The following is an 18,398-nucleotide window of genomic DNA, read 5'->3' as shown; positions in this document are numbered from 1 at the left end:
AGCTGTTCCTTTCAGTCAGAACTTTTGGGCCGTAATCTTGTGGGAATCCCTTGCACCGATGTCTTAATTCACACACACACACACACACACACACACACACACACACACACACACACACACACACACACACACACACACACACACACACACACACACACACACACACACACACACACACACACACACACACACACACACACACACACACACACACACACACACACACACACACACACACACACACACACACACACACACACACACACACACACACACACACACACACACACACACACACACACACACACACACACACACACACACACACACACACACACACACACACACACACACACACACACACACACACACACACACACACACACACACACACACACACACACACACACACACACACACACACACACACACACACACACACACACACACACACACACACACACACACACACACACACACACACACACACACACACACACACACACACACACACACACACACACACACACACACACACACACACACACACACACACACACACACACACACACACACACACACACACACACACACACACACACACACACACACACACACACACACACACACACACACACACACACACACACACACACACACACACACACACACACACACACACACACACACACACACACACACACACACACACACACACACACACACACACACACACACACACACACACACACACACACACACACACACACACACACACACACACACACACACACACACACACACACACACACACACACACACACACACACACACACACACACACACACACACACACACACACACACACACACACACACACACACACACACACACACACACACACACACACACACACACACACACACACACACACACACACACACACACACACACACACACACACACACACACACACACACACACACACACACACACACACACACACACACACACACACACACACACACACACACACACACACACACACACACACACACACACACACACACACACACACACACACACACACACACACACACACACACACACACACACACACACACACACACACACACACACACACACACACACACACACACACACACACACACACACACACACACACACACACACACACACACACACACACACACGCACGCACGCACGCACGCACGCACGCACGCACGCACGCACGCACGCACGCACACACACACACACACACACACACACACACACACACACACACACACGCACGCACGCACGCACGCACGCACGCACGCACAATTGTGCGTGACTCTGGGTCGCCCAGAGTTGGTCGTCGAGATGGGAGCTGCGCAGGGCGGCGTGCCATCTCGACGAGAGGGTCACGGGATTAATGTCTGGGTATTGATGTTTGCACTCCCATAGCATGTGGGGGAGTGTTGCTGATTGAGTTTTCTAGATCTTGCACGTCTGGCTCGGGTAGATGACGGGGTATATGATGTGATAGCGTGTGAGGGAGGGGTATGTATTGGTTTGTAACAGGCGAAGGGTGGTTGCCTGTGCTCTGTTTAAGTTGCGGTGAGGGGTGGGGAATGTTCTTCATGCGAGGTAAAATGACTTCACAAGGTCGTTGTACCTTGGAAGGCGGTCGCGTCCTGCGGGTGCACCTGCACCCTCTCCGGCACGGTTGACTAGTCCTCGTGCTACGGAGTGTGTAACCTCGTTGAGGTTGCTGAGGTGGGGGTGTACAACGCAAGCGTGTGCTGGGATCCAGATGAGGGTGATTTGATTTTCAGACGAATGCGGAGCTTGTTGTAAGATACGGAGTGATTGTTGAGAAATACAAGAAAAAAACTATTCCTGAATGTTGCCTGTACGTTGCCTGTGTTGACTGTACGCAAGAGTCGTCAGTAAAGGTTTACAACTACAGTATGACATCTTTGAATCAATGGATGGTGGTAAAGACAGAAAGGGAAGCCGCAAGACGGCTCACTGGCTATGGAGCTCTGCTGCCAAGTACGAGGTTGGTGTTTCGACTCCCAGCCACGATACTTGCATTCCTATGTAGGAACGGCACGGAGGAATGCTCTCGTAGCCTGCTTTGATTGCGGCGCCCCTTATAACTTTTTTTCGACACCACACCTCACTGCCTGTGCATCCCTTATACAGTTGCGTCGATTGCACCGCCCATTATAGGGTGGGCGAATATTCGAAGTTTAAAATACGAATCAAATATTCCTAAATGTTGGTGTTCGTATTCGAAAAGCAACTATACAGTCGAATGCCTCTACAACAAAATGACTTGTACAATGAAGGTTTTCTCATTACCGTCCAAAGTAATATCCTTTATGTGTATCGCGAACGCCCCTACAGCGAATTTGCCTGTATGCACCAAGGGATATCGGAGTCCCCGATAGTTGATTTGTTGGTGGTAAAAAGAAAAGAAAGAAAAGAACACGTGGCGGCAGCACCGCTTCAGTCCGCAGCCACCACACAGCCGCGGTGCGCTTAAGAAGCGCCGCTGGACAACACTTTAGCAAATACCGTCTGGGAAGGTACACACGCCTCAGGAGCCATGCATGGTAGCTTCCTCCTCCCCCATCCTCCCCCCCCCCCCCCACTCTAAGCCGATGCGTTTATTTCGTCGGAACTGAGCACTGACGACATGTCTGGGACCGTCAAGGAACGTATGAAAGCAAATATCGACGACGGGCAGCAGCGACGAAGAAACTGTGCATTGACCAAGCAATAAAACATTAAATTTGATTTGATTTGAATATTGGCGAGGCAGGCGACAGTCGCACTCGATAATCTTGAGCTGTAACATGCTTCAACTACCAATTCCGCTGATGAGCATTCCTCAAACCTCGATGACACTGCGTCTACTCCAGTCGCGCATTTCCTCGCAGGAAGTGTGCAGGAAAATATTGGAGGCTTAATTAATTCGCACAATATGTACTTAGTTCATAGTAAATGAAGATTTTGACATAGGTAGATTGCTTCGCCTGCTCTATTACGAACGGTGCGGCACCCGAAGTTTACAAGGGAGTGACCTGCGTAATGAAAGATTTCGGAGGTGCGAAGCGCTTCGTGATAAAGGCGTTTGGCTTTATTAGGTATTTTCGAATATTCGAAACTAAGAAAGTATCTCGCAACAACCGACAATTGCCATCTTGTTGCTTTCTACGTTTGCTGAAAGAAGCGTAGCAAATTGCAAGAAGTAAGACCACGAAAGAAATTTCGAACCAGTGCAGTAACAAAATTGATAACGCAAATTTTGCTTTTTGTTTCGCCTTGGGAGCCTACATGATAACTTGTGTTTTTTGTTTGGAGCCTGTCAATAGTGTCTTTGACAGACTAGTAAAATAGCACATTTGTATTTTACGCTATGACCAGTGTTCTTTTTTGTGTGTGTGTGCAACGGGCCTTCTACGTGTGTCTAAGCCACCCAAGTCCTTCAGCAGCTCTTCTTTTTTTCTGTCTACAACTTCTGATCTTTTATCGGCAACCATTTATTTAGCGTTTTACACCGACCATTCATTGCATTTGCAAACAGGCACTGAATATGTTTAGAAGCTATTGGCGCAATTCTTAAATCAAAATTAGGGAACTTGTCTATAAAACTGATCATTCGATTCTGATAGATAACAATAATTTCTTGCACTAGTCGCTTCAGGGGTATACTACCTAATAACAGTCAAATAAATATTTTCACTGTATATACCTATGTGCGTCTTCGGTTGACTATTCAATATTATATTTGTATTTGAAGAATTTGGTATTCGTCCACCTGTACTTTTCGGTTGGTCACTAAAGGACTCAGACATCAGCTTATACACCTCTCTCATTGAGCGCGCGTGCGCTTGTTTGTGTGTGTGTTTGTATCCATTCTTCGGGTCAGCGTAGAGAACCACATCAACACAAAAAGGGCAGAACACAGGACGAGCACTGTTTCTTGGCCTGAAATGCTTTGAATCTCAATGCGTATTGCGTATGAAGTACAATTATTTCGATTTATTTTTGTTCCACGCTAAGCCAACAGACGTGCCATAAGAATGATTGTCTTTTTTTGTTTGTAATTCCGTCATTGCTACCGCCGAGCAACTTTTTGTGTAACGCCGTGTAAGCCATTTGTCACATAATCTACATAGCGCAACCTCAACCGGCATGTAGGCCAGTGTAGTGGTAAAGACAAGGTCCGGTTGGTTAACTCCGAATACGCATGTTGCCGAGCCAGTCCTGTGACGCACTTCTAGATTTGTCTTGTGCGGGGGTTCCCGCATGGTAGTGGTTTTAGCAGGCCACGCCGTTGGTGCGTAGCCTGTTAGTGGTGGCTGCCATTGACTCGCGATGTTTCCACAAAAGTATAGACATGCAGTTGTGTGAGCTGCGGCAAATTGAAGGTGTTTTAAAATTGAGTGTTTTTATTATGAAACAATTTTTGTGTGGTTGTCCACGCTTCAAATTTTTTGTAGACAGTCTATATAGTCTGTGAACATTCTATTGACACATCTGTAGATTACTCAATAAACAGTCTATAGACTTATAGGCTGACATCTTTGATGAATTTTGGAAACAATCGCAGGTGAATGCGCTAGTTCTCATTGGAGACACATGATATTCGAAAAAAGCCATTTTTAAATGTGGACCTCTTAAGCCATAGCAGCCGAGAACGAAGAAGGCAATGCTATATTTTTCAAGAGAAACAGACCTTCACCAACAAGTGAGCCCTAATTGGTGTTTGTAATGCCGAAATTTCTACTGTACTGTTATAGTGTGCGGTAATTGCGAGCGGCTGTGATCGTGTCTTTATTGTTTGTCATTCTCTCTGCTTATAATTATGCACCCTCCTTTCTCCGATCCCCACGCGTAGGGATAGCAAACCGTAATTTCTCTTCTGATTATCGTCTCCATCTTTCTACTTTGCTGCACATTTCTTCTCTTCTATTTAGGCCGGTCTTACGGTATCTTCTTTTATTTAACTATCCAATTATTCTAAAAATTATACGCTGGCCCTGCCCTTGCATCCTGACATACCAATACTGAATATCAGTTTTTTTGCGGATTCACCTGAGTTGATGAGAACAGTTTCAAATGGTGTTTTTCGACAGCAGTTGGTCTTATCAGAAAAAATGTTGTTATAAAAACAGATCGTCACCTGAGAAGCTTACTTAACGACAACGCACTGCCCATCATCGCGTAGGCTGCGATCGTTATGCGGAACTCGCAGTTCGCTATCAGCCGAGGCCAACACCGACAGCTTGCCGCCTCCATGCGGTTGTCGAGGACCGGGGCCGCATTCTCGAAGGATCACTTTCTGCGATAATATCGCTTCCGCGTGACGTAGTGCTCAACCATCCAATTAGCTCACCCGGACTTCTTCATCTAGCCAATGAGCGACCGTATGAGAATAAGCCACCAAGCAGAGCCGAGTGAGATTATTCGAATGACTTTTGGGGCTACTGGTGTTGCGGCATAGGGGCGCGTATTCACGCGGTGCTTTTTCCATTTCCCAAGCTACCAGTAAAGCATGGAAAAAAATAATGACGCAGGACACAGCGAGCCGAAAATGATGATTGATGTGATATTACGTGCCAGAACCCCGATTTTATTATCCGCCGCGCAGTAGTTGCAACGAACGCCGGTCACCGGAGTTGCAACGGACGCCGCCTTAACTTTGACCACCGGAGAATCTTTAACGTGCCCACAATGCACGCGACACGGGCGTTTCCGCACAACACCATATATCCGCTGAACCAGCGCGGCAGTTCGAGCCGAAAATGACTGAATGCGATCTTTAAGGAAGCAATAACAGATTTGCAATCGGAAGTCATGCCCTTAATTCAAAAATTAAGAAGTTTATTAATTTATTAATTGTTTTTCTTGAAATAGCCGACTAATTCATGCGCAAAAATTATCTGGGGAGTGAAAGTGGGCTGGCGACCGAATACCGTAGTTCTCATATTTGTGTACTACACCAGTCCTTACTTGTGTCTGCCAGCTTGGCTAGCGTTATCTGGGACACCCTGTATTATAGATGCGGAGCATCTCGTATAAGTCTATTTCGTTGCCAAGCAGCCGCGCACTTTCCACCACTCTGTTTCTCTGTACCTGTGTAGCGGAATGGCTCTCGTGGCGTTGCTTGGACACCGAAGAGAGCCAGCGTACGAACCTGCGCAGCGGGCGAGCAATCGTTTTTTGTGCCGCCACGCCGTGTCATAGAAGACGAATTTTGCGCAACGGGGCACAACCGAAACAAGCTTGCTACACCCTCATTGCCATTTACGCGCACGTCTGCAGCTTACGGCGAGTTCGGTCCGTAAGCTGACAGGACGTCTTAGAGCGGCAGTCAGGGAAGAGTGCAGACAGTTTGAAGGCTCCTACAGCAAAAACTCGTGGGCGTCTTGCACATATGCGGGCGGCACATGTTACTTCTTGTGACAGTACAATTGCTCAATAGCATGAAATAACGCTGGCACCGTACCAAACAGAGCAGGCAAGACGGAGCGTGGTAATGTTTGGTTACCAAGAAGGGTCCGTCAGAAATGAATTGACGTGGTGTATCGGCGGCCGCTCCACGTGTTCTCGTTCGAGAAAGGGGCTGCGCATTGCGGAGATTGCTCAACGTGAGCATTCGAGATTCAATGATACGGCCGACTGGCCGCACTCGCAGGTCGTAGTTGATTGGCTCTGAGAGCGTTGAAATAATTATTCGCGTGTTTCTTTACGTTAACCGTCATCTGCAGTGCACGGCCCGTGATTAGAAGCACCTGTCATCCGTGGTCGCCATGACAGTCGCGGACCAGACGTCCGCCTGTGCCGACAAGAAGAAGGAACGCGCAGCCGACTCTCCGAGGAACGGAAAGAAGGGAATACCTCGCTACGGTCCGGACAGCGTGCACAGTTGGATGACGGCAGGTAGGAGGAAAGAGCTGTTGTCGCTTGTCATTAAACTACTTCCTTTTCCGACTGGCGTACGCGTAATGATATAGATGGGTCACTTGTTGTAATAAACGAGCATAAACAACTTTAAGTGCTTGTTGAGCGCTCTACATAGGCTTACTGTTTGCTTTGTTGGTTATTCCTAATTTTCGCTCTTTACCGGTGTTCGCCAGGTAAAACCATTATAACTGCCGCGTTCCTAAAATGTGCAATGAGTTCCTACATTTATACATCATTATTTCGTTGCGACGAACATACATTTCTTTCTCAGAGGAAGAAATAATAGGATATCATTTCGTCTAGTGGAAAGCTGTGAACTTGCACTCTAGCTGTATTTTTCCTTTCTATTTCGCGACATTTAATGGTATACAATTATGCCGTAACCTCGCTCTTATTCTCATAATAAGAGATACTATGATGACAGGGGCAACATCTGCCAGGTTGTTGCAAAACCACTTGGCTCATTAACAAAAAAATGTTACAATCTCTCAATCACTGAGGAAAGCGCCAAATGCCGCGAGGACAGCATGTCTTTTCCTTTCGTGCGTAAGGTTGGGGGCTGCGATTTGGGCGCAAATACTACGCAGGTGACCTGCAACCACTGTTGACGCGAGCCGAACTCCGGTGTACAAAAGCCTGTACTTCTCAAGCAATCATGACACGATAATACCTTCTCTAATTATCTCCGCACCCTGTAGAGCAAGAATTGAATCAAATAAGGGGCTCTGAATCGCTGTGCTCGAAAGGTTCCCACGACCGAACAATTTCCACTGAAGCGCTAAATGAAGAGCCGCATATTCGCGAAGTACCAAAGGCCGCACAGTTAATACTACCAACTACAGAGGAGAAATTCCCCGTAGTGCGTTGAAATCGGTAACTGAACGGGCGGGGCGCCTCAATGTTGCTGCCCTGTGCAGGCGCGCAGGCGCAGACAACGCGATCCCGAGCCTTTCTTAATATAGTGGCGCTATTTAGTTCAGGCGCTTGCAAATGCATCGTTTCAAGTACCGTAAATTTTACTTCGAAATTTACAAATAGTAATCGTATCGTCTTAAAAAACACGCGGAAAGAATTTTACACATTGTCCACACGTACGTTTTTCGTGTGAGCGCTTCTTTTTGCAAGATGTTTTGATTACTTTTGGTTTCGCAATGACAGATATCAACATGGTGGCGTCTTTGTGGTTTCCAGTTTTCTTGGAAATCTCTTTCTCTAGAGTCAGCATAGTAACTGTATGCTGAATACTAGTGCTACGGGAAAAAAAAATACGTGTGGGTATATCAATAATCTATTGTTTTGGTGTAGCGCGAGAGACGTGAGCCCAGAATAAGCACTATTTTCAAGATTGAATTATTTTTCCGAAATATCGTACAGACTCGTGTAAGTGCCGCATCCGCAAGTTGGAAGCCCAAAATTTGGGGAAAATACATTTCCAACGGAGAAGCAATCGCGTTTGGAGCCCCGATACCGCGCGCGCGCATCGGCGAATGTTCGCGCCCTGCGTACTTCGTGCCACCATTAGATCGCGAGAGCCATTTGGTAGTGGCATATAGTATCTAGAACCATCTTGTAGCGGTCCTTAGACAGGACCGAACCATTTAGTTCGGTCCCGTCTAAGGGCCGCACCTCGTCAAAATTGTGAAAGAAAAAGTGCGGCCCTTACACGAGTCTACACGTTATAAGACAAGAAATATTTTGACTGCTTCAGTGCAATCAGCATCGTTTCTGAAGTTTACCAACTTTGCAGTGCTTCTGTTTGTATCTAACCTCTTTCGCATACCCGGAGACCCAAGTCGTCTACTAGCGTGGACCACTAAGGAGGCCTATGTGCTGACTGCTGTCTTGCCAAGCAAACAACATGGGTCAACACGGGATATGTGTCTAAGTGGATAACTTGCTGGTACCTGCTGCGGGACCTGGTAGACAACTTGGGTCACTGAGTACGTGCCCGAACAGGAAAGTACGGCACAGCGTATGTGATATCAGTATGCGCCCACTCTTGGCCAATTCTCCCGAATGGAGGTGCTCTGAGAAAATCATGTATCCTGACACTGCTACCATATCTTAGCCTTGTGGCAGATATTTGCCGATATTTTGGTGGAGCCCAAAATACATGAGTCGTGAACAAGCGACATCCCTGACTTCAAAGCACTTTGTGAAAAGTATTAGATAAAGGAATTTTTGGTTGTTTTCAGGAGGATAATGAAGAAATGGTAAAATAGAGTCATTTTCGGTGTGATACATAAGGAGCACTTGAATACAAAGACCACCTTTCTGCAAATGATAGCTCGTGCCATCCGATGTTTTCCAGGAGCATGCGCTCTTGCAACGTTTTTCGGTGTCGGTGGAAGAAGGTCAAGCGGCTTCTTGTACGTGGCTATATTGGATACGTTCAACGCCACCAGGTCACAAGCTGCATGGCCCATCATATTACTTGGCGGTGTCCTACTACTCACAGGTAAAGCTCGGGAACGTTATTATCAATATTGGTAACAGTACGATACCTATACGGAAGAGCTCAGGCAGAGCGTAATAATCTAGTATTGGTATCAATCATTTGTTTGCCTCTTTCGAAAGCTTACGAAAGCTACTGGCATAATGAAGTAATATATCAGAAAATAACTGAGCCCCTTTCGAATTCTGGGCGCCGATGTTTTCATCTTCTCGTACGAGAAATAAAAAAAATATTAGGTCACAATGTATTTGGTCCTCGGAGTACGTCAATTTGTATGCAGACAGTGGCGAAACCCAAACATGTGCATTGATGAACTCGCTTTGTGAACCAAAAATGTTCATTATATGCCTACCTAAAAGTAAAAAAGAAACAAAGCACCAGATTATTGAAGACGTCGTCCATTCAAAAACTCTCTGCGATTGCGTATTTTCATTTGAGTAACACCCTTTGCGACAAGAAACCTCGTACATTATGCAAACTATTGGTGCTCTTTCAGCACATACAGCTGCGAAATTATATGCGTCAAAGTTTCTGCAGAAAGTGTGCATGCCTACCTGCACAATGTCAAGCATATTTTACCATCGTTGAGCTAGTGCCAAGCTTGCTTAAATAAAACAGTAGCGTACGTCGTAGCATACTAACGAACATATTTCCGTGATGTGTGAACTCAGTGCCTAACAAGCTATACTTAAAGCTCTTGTCACTTTTCAGGTCTCGTTGCTGGGCCATTAGCGCACCGGTACACAGCACGGCCGGTGGCCATAGTCGGCGGTACTATTGGAGCCCTCGGCCTCATCGTATCCTATTTCGCAACCAATATTGAATACCTCGTTTTCAGCTTGGGCATTGTCCATTGTAAGTACGCCTTCTCCTTGCATTTAGGCTAATCCAAAGAGCACTATCCAAGTAGGTTTATTACAGCCAATTTCGTTAGAGCTCAATATTTTGTGAAATTCATTAGACAGAGGAAATACAGATTCAGTTAAAACTCTTCTTTCTGTGTCATTTGTTTCGAGTAATAAATGCAGAAAAATGCGCCGTTTATTTCAACAAATGAACACAAGGAAAGAACCCTGGTTATGCCAGCTTAGCGGGTACACTAGGGCCACACACGTCAGGAACTGACAAACAACTTTTACGGCTTCCATGAGCAGATAACTGAGGTCTCTGCGCAGCCTAATTGCACGTCGTACAGGTGCTCTCATGCTTCCATTTAATTATATTGTCAACGCAGTGAAGATACCAGCGCAATTTAATCTGAGGTTACCCATATATACAGTAGGCGCATCTCTGTAAACCACATTGTTCACCGCGTAATTTACACGTGAATACACAATTTTATCAGGCACTTTACGCACGTAATAACACCCTTGAGGTGTGACCTCGCGAATAAAAGGTCACTTGTGTAGCGCGCTCAATGGAATCAAAATGTGCAACTACCAAAACACTCACTAAAACAAAAGTGACGACAGTGTCGAGAACCGGCTTGCAGCGCGTCAGATACAAAATTAATGGACAACATAATTATTCTAATTCTTCTATGCCCTTTCGGTGTAGCGTGTTCGCGCTATCTGGGTTTGCAAGCGACGCAACGCGCAGGGCGAACATCGCGCCTGGGCTTCAGGCTACCTTTCCTTGTAGCGTGACGTGTCTGCTGCGTTTCTTGTTTTGTTGTTGCTGTGCAGCACACGTAACCAGCACTTTCCGGAAGATTAGAATCTGCACAACAGGCACAAGGTGAAACGCCATTGAAAAGAAACAGGCGCACTCGGTGTGCGCGAGCCTAGTCGCCTATAATGATCTGATTGGCATTCATGTTTCGGCCTGCTAAGTGCAGGTAACGCGTGAAGGATACGAACGCTCAAATAAATGCAGTGAGGCCCTTGAATTCATTTCTCTTTTTCTACACAGGCAGGGTTCTGTTCCTGGATGGCCGTGCGGCCCACACAGGGCGCCACTGGAGAACCCCGAAATGGGACCCACTCACAGTACACTACCTGATCCACAAAATCCACTTAGTGGCATTTGCTTACCTAGATTAAAATGAAGTGTGTTTTCAACTGTCAAGACGGTAAAGTTAAAGCCAGACAAGAGCTATCGCATGTCGTATAAAAGGAATTAATTTCGTATAAACGGAATGTCGTGCATTACGGTAACAATAGCATGTTTATCTTGAGTAAAAGAGACGCGTACGGCGGCACTTCGCCAAAGCCACCGTGGTTTGCGCAACAGGTATTCTTTCTTACACTGCGAAACACGCTCACGCAAATTTGAGCTATGCATAAAATACGGCTTTGCATGCATTCCGGCTTTGTGACAACATAAAAAAGAAAGACACCGAATGAGACAGAGGTGAAGCGACCAATAGGAGCTGTGCTTATCGGCGATTTCCTCAAAATAGGCACATTCGCTGTGCTGTGTGAGATGCCGATATTTCGCGATGCAGTTCGTAACCACTCAGTCTGTATGCCGTTTTCTCAGCTGAATAAGCTTGCGTGGGCGATTAAAGGAAAATGAAAACCTCCGGTATTGCCGATTTTGCGTGCAAGGAGGACAGACAATTTAATTTCACAGATGGCGGTTTGCCAGACTTCTTTATCGCGGCGAATCTTGGCAGAGAGGTAACACCGAAGGGGGTACGTGTCTTATTTATCAAAAATGGGCAAAGTTGTAAATACGGTCTAGCCATTCTGTTGCCACAGGGGATAAACGCTTGACATCATCACGAGAAAAGTACGAAGGTCGGTAGCGGCGTCATATTCACTATGAAGACACGCATCCACACATTTACCTCTGCTGCAGCATACCCAAAATCAAGCAATTCGCATCATTACATGTAGCAGCTACACATCGGAAGCATCTCTATTGCTCAGCTCTAACGGTACTTTATCGTTACAGAAACTAAATAACTACTTACTTGGAATACTTGTTTATAAATCTGTTAACGGAAAGCTCCCATGCCCTATAATTACTAACAGCTAGCATGCACATTCCACGTCTACCCGTTTCGCTTCTACCAACAGCTGTTTACTACCAAAACCTAGAAATAATTATGGTAAATTTACTACTAAAATTTCAGCCACACTACTTTGGAACTCATTACCATGTCATATTGAGATACTGTCTCATGTTACACATTCAGATCAAACCTTCGTAAATTTTTACACTCAATATAACAATTTGATCGTTATCATCATATTAATAATTGCTTTGTGTCATTAAATATTTTACGGCGTTGGCTAGTGACTAACTTAATATGGTGTCTTGTGTGTTCGCATACAGGTGCTTTCTATTTACATATCCCATTCACTTGTGATGGGAGGTCCCCTCTACAGTCTATTGACTATGGGAACTCCATCTGTATGTATGTGTAATCCCCATTTGTGACCTTATTATTATGCACGATATAGGAATTCCACGGGAACGTTAATTGGCTTGGAACACAGAAGGAGCACGAGCAACGGTCGAATAAGCGACGAAGCACGCATCTCAATCAAAATATTGTTATGCTGTGATTTGTCTCATGCAGCTGCCTCTCTTGCCACAATGTGTTTATTTTCCACAGTCCAATTGCAAGTTCGATATTCGTAACTCAGTAATCCAGACCTGTTTCGACAAGCGCAGTAAACGAGCAATGGTTCGCGAAAGCTATTGGCATAAGTAGCATGATCTCTGTCAAACGATGGTAGAAAAGAGGAGTGGTTGTCATTCGCTTGTCGTGCCAAAGGAGGTTCCTTCCCAGTCAATGAAAGAGAGCGCAATTGTGAAAGTCATCGTTTCTTACTTTAGCTTTTGTTGGCTCGAGGACGTGTTACTCACGGGAGCGTAAAATGAGGCATGTTGGCTGATGCAGAGTGCGGAAGCAATCGGAGCCGGTACTGCTGAACCGAGAGGTTGAAAAAAAGAGCGTTTGGCTACGAGGCCGATTTGGCCGATTTGACGTGGCCGCTCAATAAGGCGTCGACCATGCGCATCGCAATAAAAATGTTGGAACCTGAGTCTGTGATGTTCAACCTCTTGGTACATGTGACCCGTTTCACCCCAAGCGCAGTCGAGCGGGTGGCTGTCGGCCGTGTACCAGCCATTTGCTCTGGTCTCTTCTTTTGGGTCCTCCCGGGTGGCTCGGCGTTGTGCATTATGCACAGCAAATTCTCAAACTATTCGTCCTTTCCTTTTCAGCCATCGGCAGTGGCATGCTGTTCGTCGTTATTCCCACTGTCATCAACGAACACTTCGTTCGGTACAAGGGCCTTGCCATGGGCATCAATTTCGCCGGCGCCACCATGGGCACGTTTGTCTTTCCAAAGTTCCTCGAACTGGCTACCAACCAGTACGGATTCAAAAGTGCCCTTCTGCTCTTCGGTGCTCTTTGCCTCAATGCTGTTGCTTTCAGCCTGTTCCTGCGTCAACCTTCGTGGCTGAAGAAAAAGCTGAAGGAACAGAAGGAACAGCAAGTTCAGGCGGAGAAGTTGCGCAGCGTAAACGATACTTCGGGGCACCCCGTCAATGGCTGCCGCATTGCTATTCCGAACGGGTTAACAGACGACAAGACAAGCGTCAAGAAGCTGGAATTAGTGCCTGGATCATTTCGTCACGGGCTCACTGTGTTCTCGTGCCCCATGTTTTACGTGGTGATGTACTCTTACATTGCGTTCAGCTTCGCGTTCGAGTGCTACATCTCGCTGCTGGTGGACTTCACCATCGACCGCGGAGTCAGTGTGTCTAACGCGGTGACCGTGCTCTCAACCAGTTCCGTGGCTGATCTGATCGGTCGGCTAACACTTCCTGCGCTGGCCGACAAAGGATACTTCACTCGGCAAGCCCTGATGACCGTCAGCTTCGCGTGGATGGGATGCCTCTACATCATGCTTCCCTTAGCCGAGAGTTACGCCGTGGTGTTCGCCATGGCAGCTGCTATTGCTTTCTGCATCGGCACCACTGTAGTGCTTTTCTCTGTGCTGTGTGCAGAGTATGTGGGCATCGAGCGAGTGTCTATGGCCTACGGCATGGTGTCCGCTTCGGCAGGGATGACGTCGCTAGCGAAGCCACTCGTCATAGGTGCGTATTGTGGTCATTGTATGAAGACATGCTATTCGCTATAGGGCAACAGTATGTTTCTGGTTGGTTGCAAATGATATGTGGACTTTTAAAGAACACAGATGATTGCGCAAGAAATCTTACATTCTGACTGCATCTAAGCCTGGAAAAGGGCAACATATTAACAAAAGGGCAGCATTTCAATACCATAGCAGCAGAGGCCACAATTCACCTGTCATATTCAAGATAGCGAGGACACCGACTCATAAAATATCACCTTGAATTTCACAAGTCTTTAGAAAAGTAACAATGAAACCCAATTTTCACACATCGGAAGTCAGAAGAAATATTGCTTTTTGCACTCGTAAAATCATGACCATACAAAATGGGAATGTTAGCTCTAAAGGCAAACCCCGTATTCAGAAATGCATCTAATAATAACAAGGTTCATTTGCCATTATACATGTTAGATGGGAGGGCGGAGGGAAAAAAGCTGCTCGCAGGCAGCTTGACGAGCCCACAACCCCTGGTCTGTTTATTTTGGCAAGCACAGCAACAAATCAAAAGCACGCTAACAAAACAAAGCAGCAGCTGCTGCTGATGATGCTACTGACTTAAATATCGAACAGTAAAGGATTCTGATGACAATACAAACCACGGAATAACATGAAGTCACTGCGAAAGGAAGTATCCAGAATCGAGCACTATACATAAGGCGAAGATTCTGGTAAGAACAAGAAAATAAATCAAATCTATCTAATTTGTAGGCGGTCAAAAGAGAGTGTAACGTGTAGGATAAATGCCGTTGTCCGATAGTAAGACGAGAAGTATTTACTAACCAGCTATCGGCACATCTATTTGGGTAGCATGGAAATTTGTTTTGCAATTTTGCAAGAAGTTGTAAACTATTGAGGTTATGTCTCATTTCAGTTTTGAACTTCACACTCAGTCGGTACTTACATAAGTCGTGTATACTAATTCTTCTGGAATTGTGAAAAAGTTGAGCTATGTGTGATCGGTATGGTGCATTGTAAACATGACGAATGTATTTTTCTACAAAAGATGAATGCGTTGCAGGCTAGAGGGCGCTGAGGTTACCCATACGAATGGATAGTAGTTGAGGCGAGAATAAAAAAGGGAGTTATAAAGAAGAAATTTAGTTTTTGTTGATAGCTGATGTTTCAATCGGCTTATCATATCGGTGATTGGGCTGTCTGTGTGGGCTGTCATGTAGATCATGCGAATCCCATGCTTCACTTGATGTACATGACGCTACGCGTGAACGTGCCGAAGACGCTCACTGCATTTTCTCTAGGGCCTTCCCGACTGGCGTCATTGAGATCAAGTCCAGCTTGCGGTTTAAGCTAAGATACACTTCATAATACGGGGGTTAGTCAAAATACCGTTCGATGTATGCATCGCATCTCCTGAGATTTACAGCGTATTAAACTATGGGCGCGGATGTACATCGCTGCGCTTTTATTTATTTTCGCTAACCTACGTAACTAAATAACGGTTGAAATAGAGACGGAACGTGAATGTTGTCGTCGGAACCGATGTGCCCGTTTCAACCACCTGGACCTTTGCGCGTGTGCCTTTTAGCTTCAAGCCAGTTCGCAGTATCGCAGTCTTCGATTTCTTTCTGCGGTTGGCGTTATGAAAGGCACAAAGACTAGCGTAAGTACCGAACTATTATCTTCTTCTAGAACTCGCACACAGCCCATGCGCGTGTCTATTAGAGAGATAAAATTACGAAGTATGCATTCAGCCCAACTAGTTATCGTAAAAGTAAGGAAGACGAAAATATCGCATAGAGTATCATGAGTCATGCTGCCTGTGACTCGCCCGTAGAGAATTCGCAAAGGTAACCCTGTTGCTGAAAGTTTTCACGGCTGTTTAAAAACAAGCAGGGTTCATTCTTTCGGAGCCGTAGAAGTGGGATGTCTGTCGCCTGTTAATTTAGGAGGTGCGAGCGAAGCACTCGGAACACAAGAACACACTTGCTCCCACTTTTTCGATTAAAATCGTAGGCGCGGCATTCGCGCCTGCATCTGCGGCAGCATCAAAGCTGGCAAAAATACAAGCCGGAAACTAGGATGCATAGAATTCACTTTCACGCGATCACATTGAGTTGTTTACAAACTCTGCTTCATATATTTCGACAATATCACGCAGGTTACTTCAGGGACAAGGTGGGATCCTACGACAACCTCTTTCGCCTGTGCGGCTCCACAGTGACGCTGGCCGCCGTCATCTGGATCTTCGTTCACATCAGGATCTGCGCCACCTCCAAGCATACGTGGACGTTGGGAAATGGCACACTGTGTGGCTCACAGGACGCCAGTGTAAAAAAGAAGAACCAACCGCAGATCGGCCGTTCTCGAAGCGAACGCGAAATATGAGCGCGTTGCGAATCACACATGCGCTTTTGCGCCAACGCCCCTCGTTGGCGCCTGCATTATCTACATGAATAGGCTTGCGCGAGATTCCTATTGCTGAACCACCATTCGCGAGCGTAAATCACTCCGGCGCGTGCGGGTTGCGTGCGTAGGTGAATTCCTTCTTATCGCCGCGCGCTATAGAAGAAGCGAAGGAGTGACCTGCTTTAGTTCCGGACAAACATCTGTCTACAGCGCCACCCACACACTACTATTGTCCACTGAAAGACCTATCAAGAGTTTTGTTTAGTGCGGCACGCGCTATCCGTAGTTTTAATGAAGCCACTTCGACTCGCTTGGAGCTGAAATTATACGCAGTGACGAGTTTTGCGTAGAGTGAATGTTAGGTCGAAGGACAAGCTCAATGGGCGGAGACCACAAGCGTTGCATGGTGTACCACTGTACCTTAGCTATTTTTCTGGCTGTCAGGCACCGAACGACTGCATCACAAATTACTTGCATCCCCGACAATCGGTGCTGGCCCATTACCAGTGGTGCTCATGTATCGGAGATCTTGAATTGTGATTGGGTGTTGCAGCGGCATTTCTGGACATGAAAAGGTTTTCTTAAATTCGTATTACGGAAGGGTGTGTCCGAAAAAAAATTAAAATAAGAACTTCTATTAATAACTATGCATACATGCTCGACACTGCAGACATTCATCTAATATATTGCGAATGACTTGCGCCATCATTTTTGTCATCAATTGTACGGCATCTATGGCTCTTCATCGTAAAGTGAAGAACAATACAAGCGAAAACTACCTCCACACAAAACATTGCAATAAACACGAATAAAAAGAATTTGTTTTCCTCCCTGTGAGTTGCTATTTTAATAAATATTAATTGGTGCGTCTGGTACACGTCAAAGTTAACATGTGCTATTACACTAATAGCTGTACTGAGGAATGACGGTTCTCCACGAGCCCCGAACAGACGACGCATTGCTGTCATTTCCGTCGGCTGTCCAATCTTCACGACTGAATTTCTTGTATTATTGTACGACGTTCGCCAGCTCGATCGGGGCGAAATGCTAAAACACCACTGCACTTAGGTTGAGGCACACGTCAAAGAATGCCTGTGGTCCAACTTATTTCGGAGTCCACCACTGCGGCGTGCCTCAAGTAAGATCATGGTTTTGCCACATAAAACCCCATAAATATTTTTTCGTTCCGTAACCATTCGAATAGTTATGCCCACAGTAAAATTATTATTAAAAGTGACCAGCACAACATAATAGTTAGAAACAGAATGAAGGGGGTGGTTTATTTCTGTTTATATCTCGAATTTCAGATCGCTTTGAGCAATCACAAAGAGCAGTTTGTTATGTACTATGGACATAGTACATAACAAACTCAGTGGACATAGCGCTAGATCAAAAACATGTAGGAGCTTCTTTCTCCAGGGCAGGCTGCTACCATGAAACCCGGCTCCGGTTGACCGCTGATGATTGAAGACACACTCGAGACAAATGCAGTTAATGTA

General features: G+C 45.9%; 1 protein-coding gene across 4 annotated transcripts in view; it reads left to right on the top strand.

The window, feature by feature from the left end:
- Positions 1 to 17,736, top strand: part of LOC142576542 (monocarboxylate transporter 12-like) — an 89,337-nt gene extending 71,601 nt beyond the window's left edge. For all 4 annotated transcript variants that reach the window (XM_075686708.1, XM_075686706.1, XM_075686707.1 and 1 more), the window contains exons 2-6: positions 6,789 to 6,960; positions 9,296 to 9,442; positions 10,151 to 10,294; positions 13,619 to 14,497; positions 16,652 to 17,736. In XM_075686708.1, the coding sequence (XP_075542823.1) occupies positions 6,831 to 6,960; positions 9,296 to 9,442; positions 10,151 to 10,294; positions 13,619 to 14,497; positions 16,652 to 16,878 (1,527 nt within the window). In that variant the 5' untranslated portion in view covers positions 6,789 to 6,830 and the 3' untranslated portion in view covers positions 16,879 to 17,736. The remainder of the gene's footprint in view (positions 1 to 6,788; positions 6,961 to 9,295; positions 9,443 to 10,150; positions 10,295 to 13,618; positions 14,498 to 16,651) is intronic.
- The last annotated feature ends 662 nt before the right edge of the window (positions 17,737 to 18,398 follow it).

Source organism: Dermacentor variabilis, chromosome 3, assembly GCF_050947875.1.
Source record: "Dermacentor variabilis isolate Ectoservices chromosome 3, ASM5094787v1, whole genome shotgun sequence".
Taxonomy (NCBI): Eukaryota; Metazoa; Arthropoda; class Arachnida; order Ixodida; family Ixodidae; genus Dermacentor; species Dermacentor variabilis.
The sequence above is the reverse complement of the archived record's forward strand: the minus strand, read 5'-3'. Positions and strand labels throughout refer to the sequence as shown.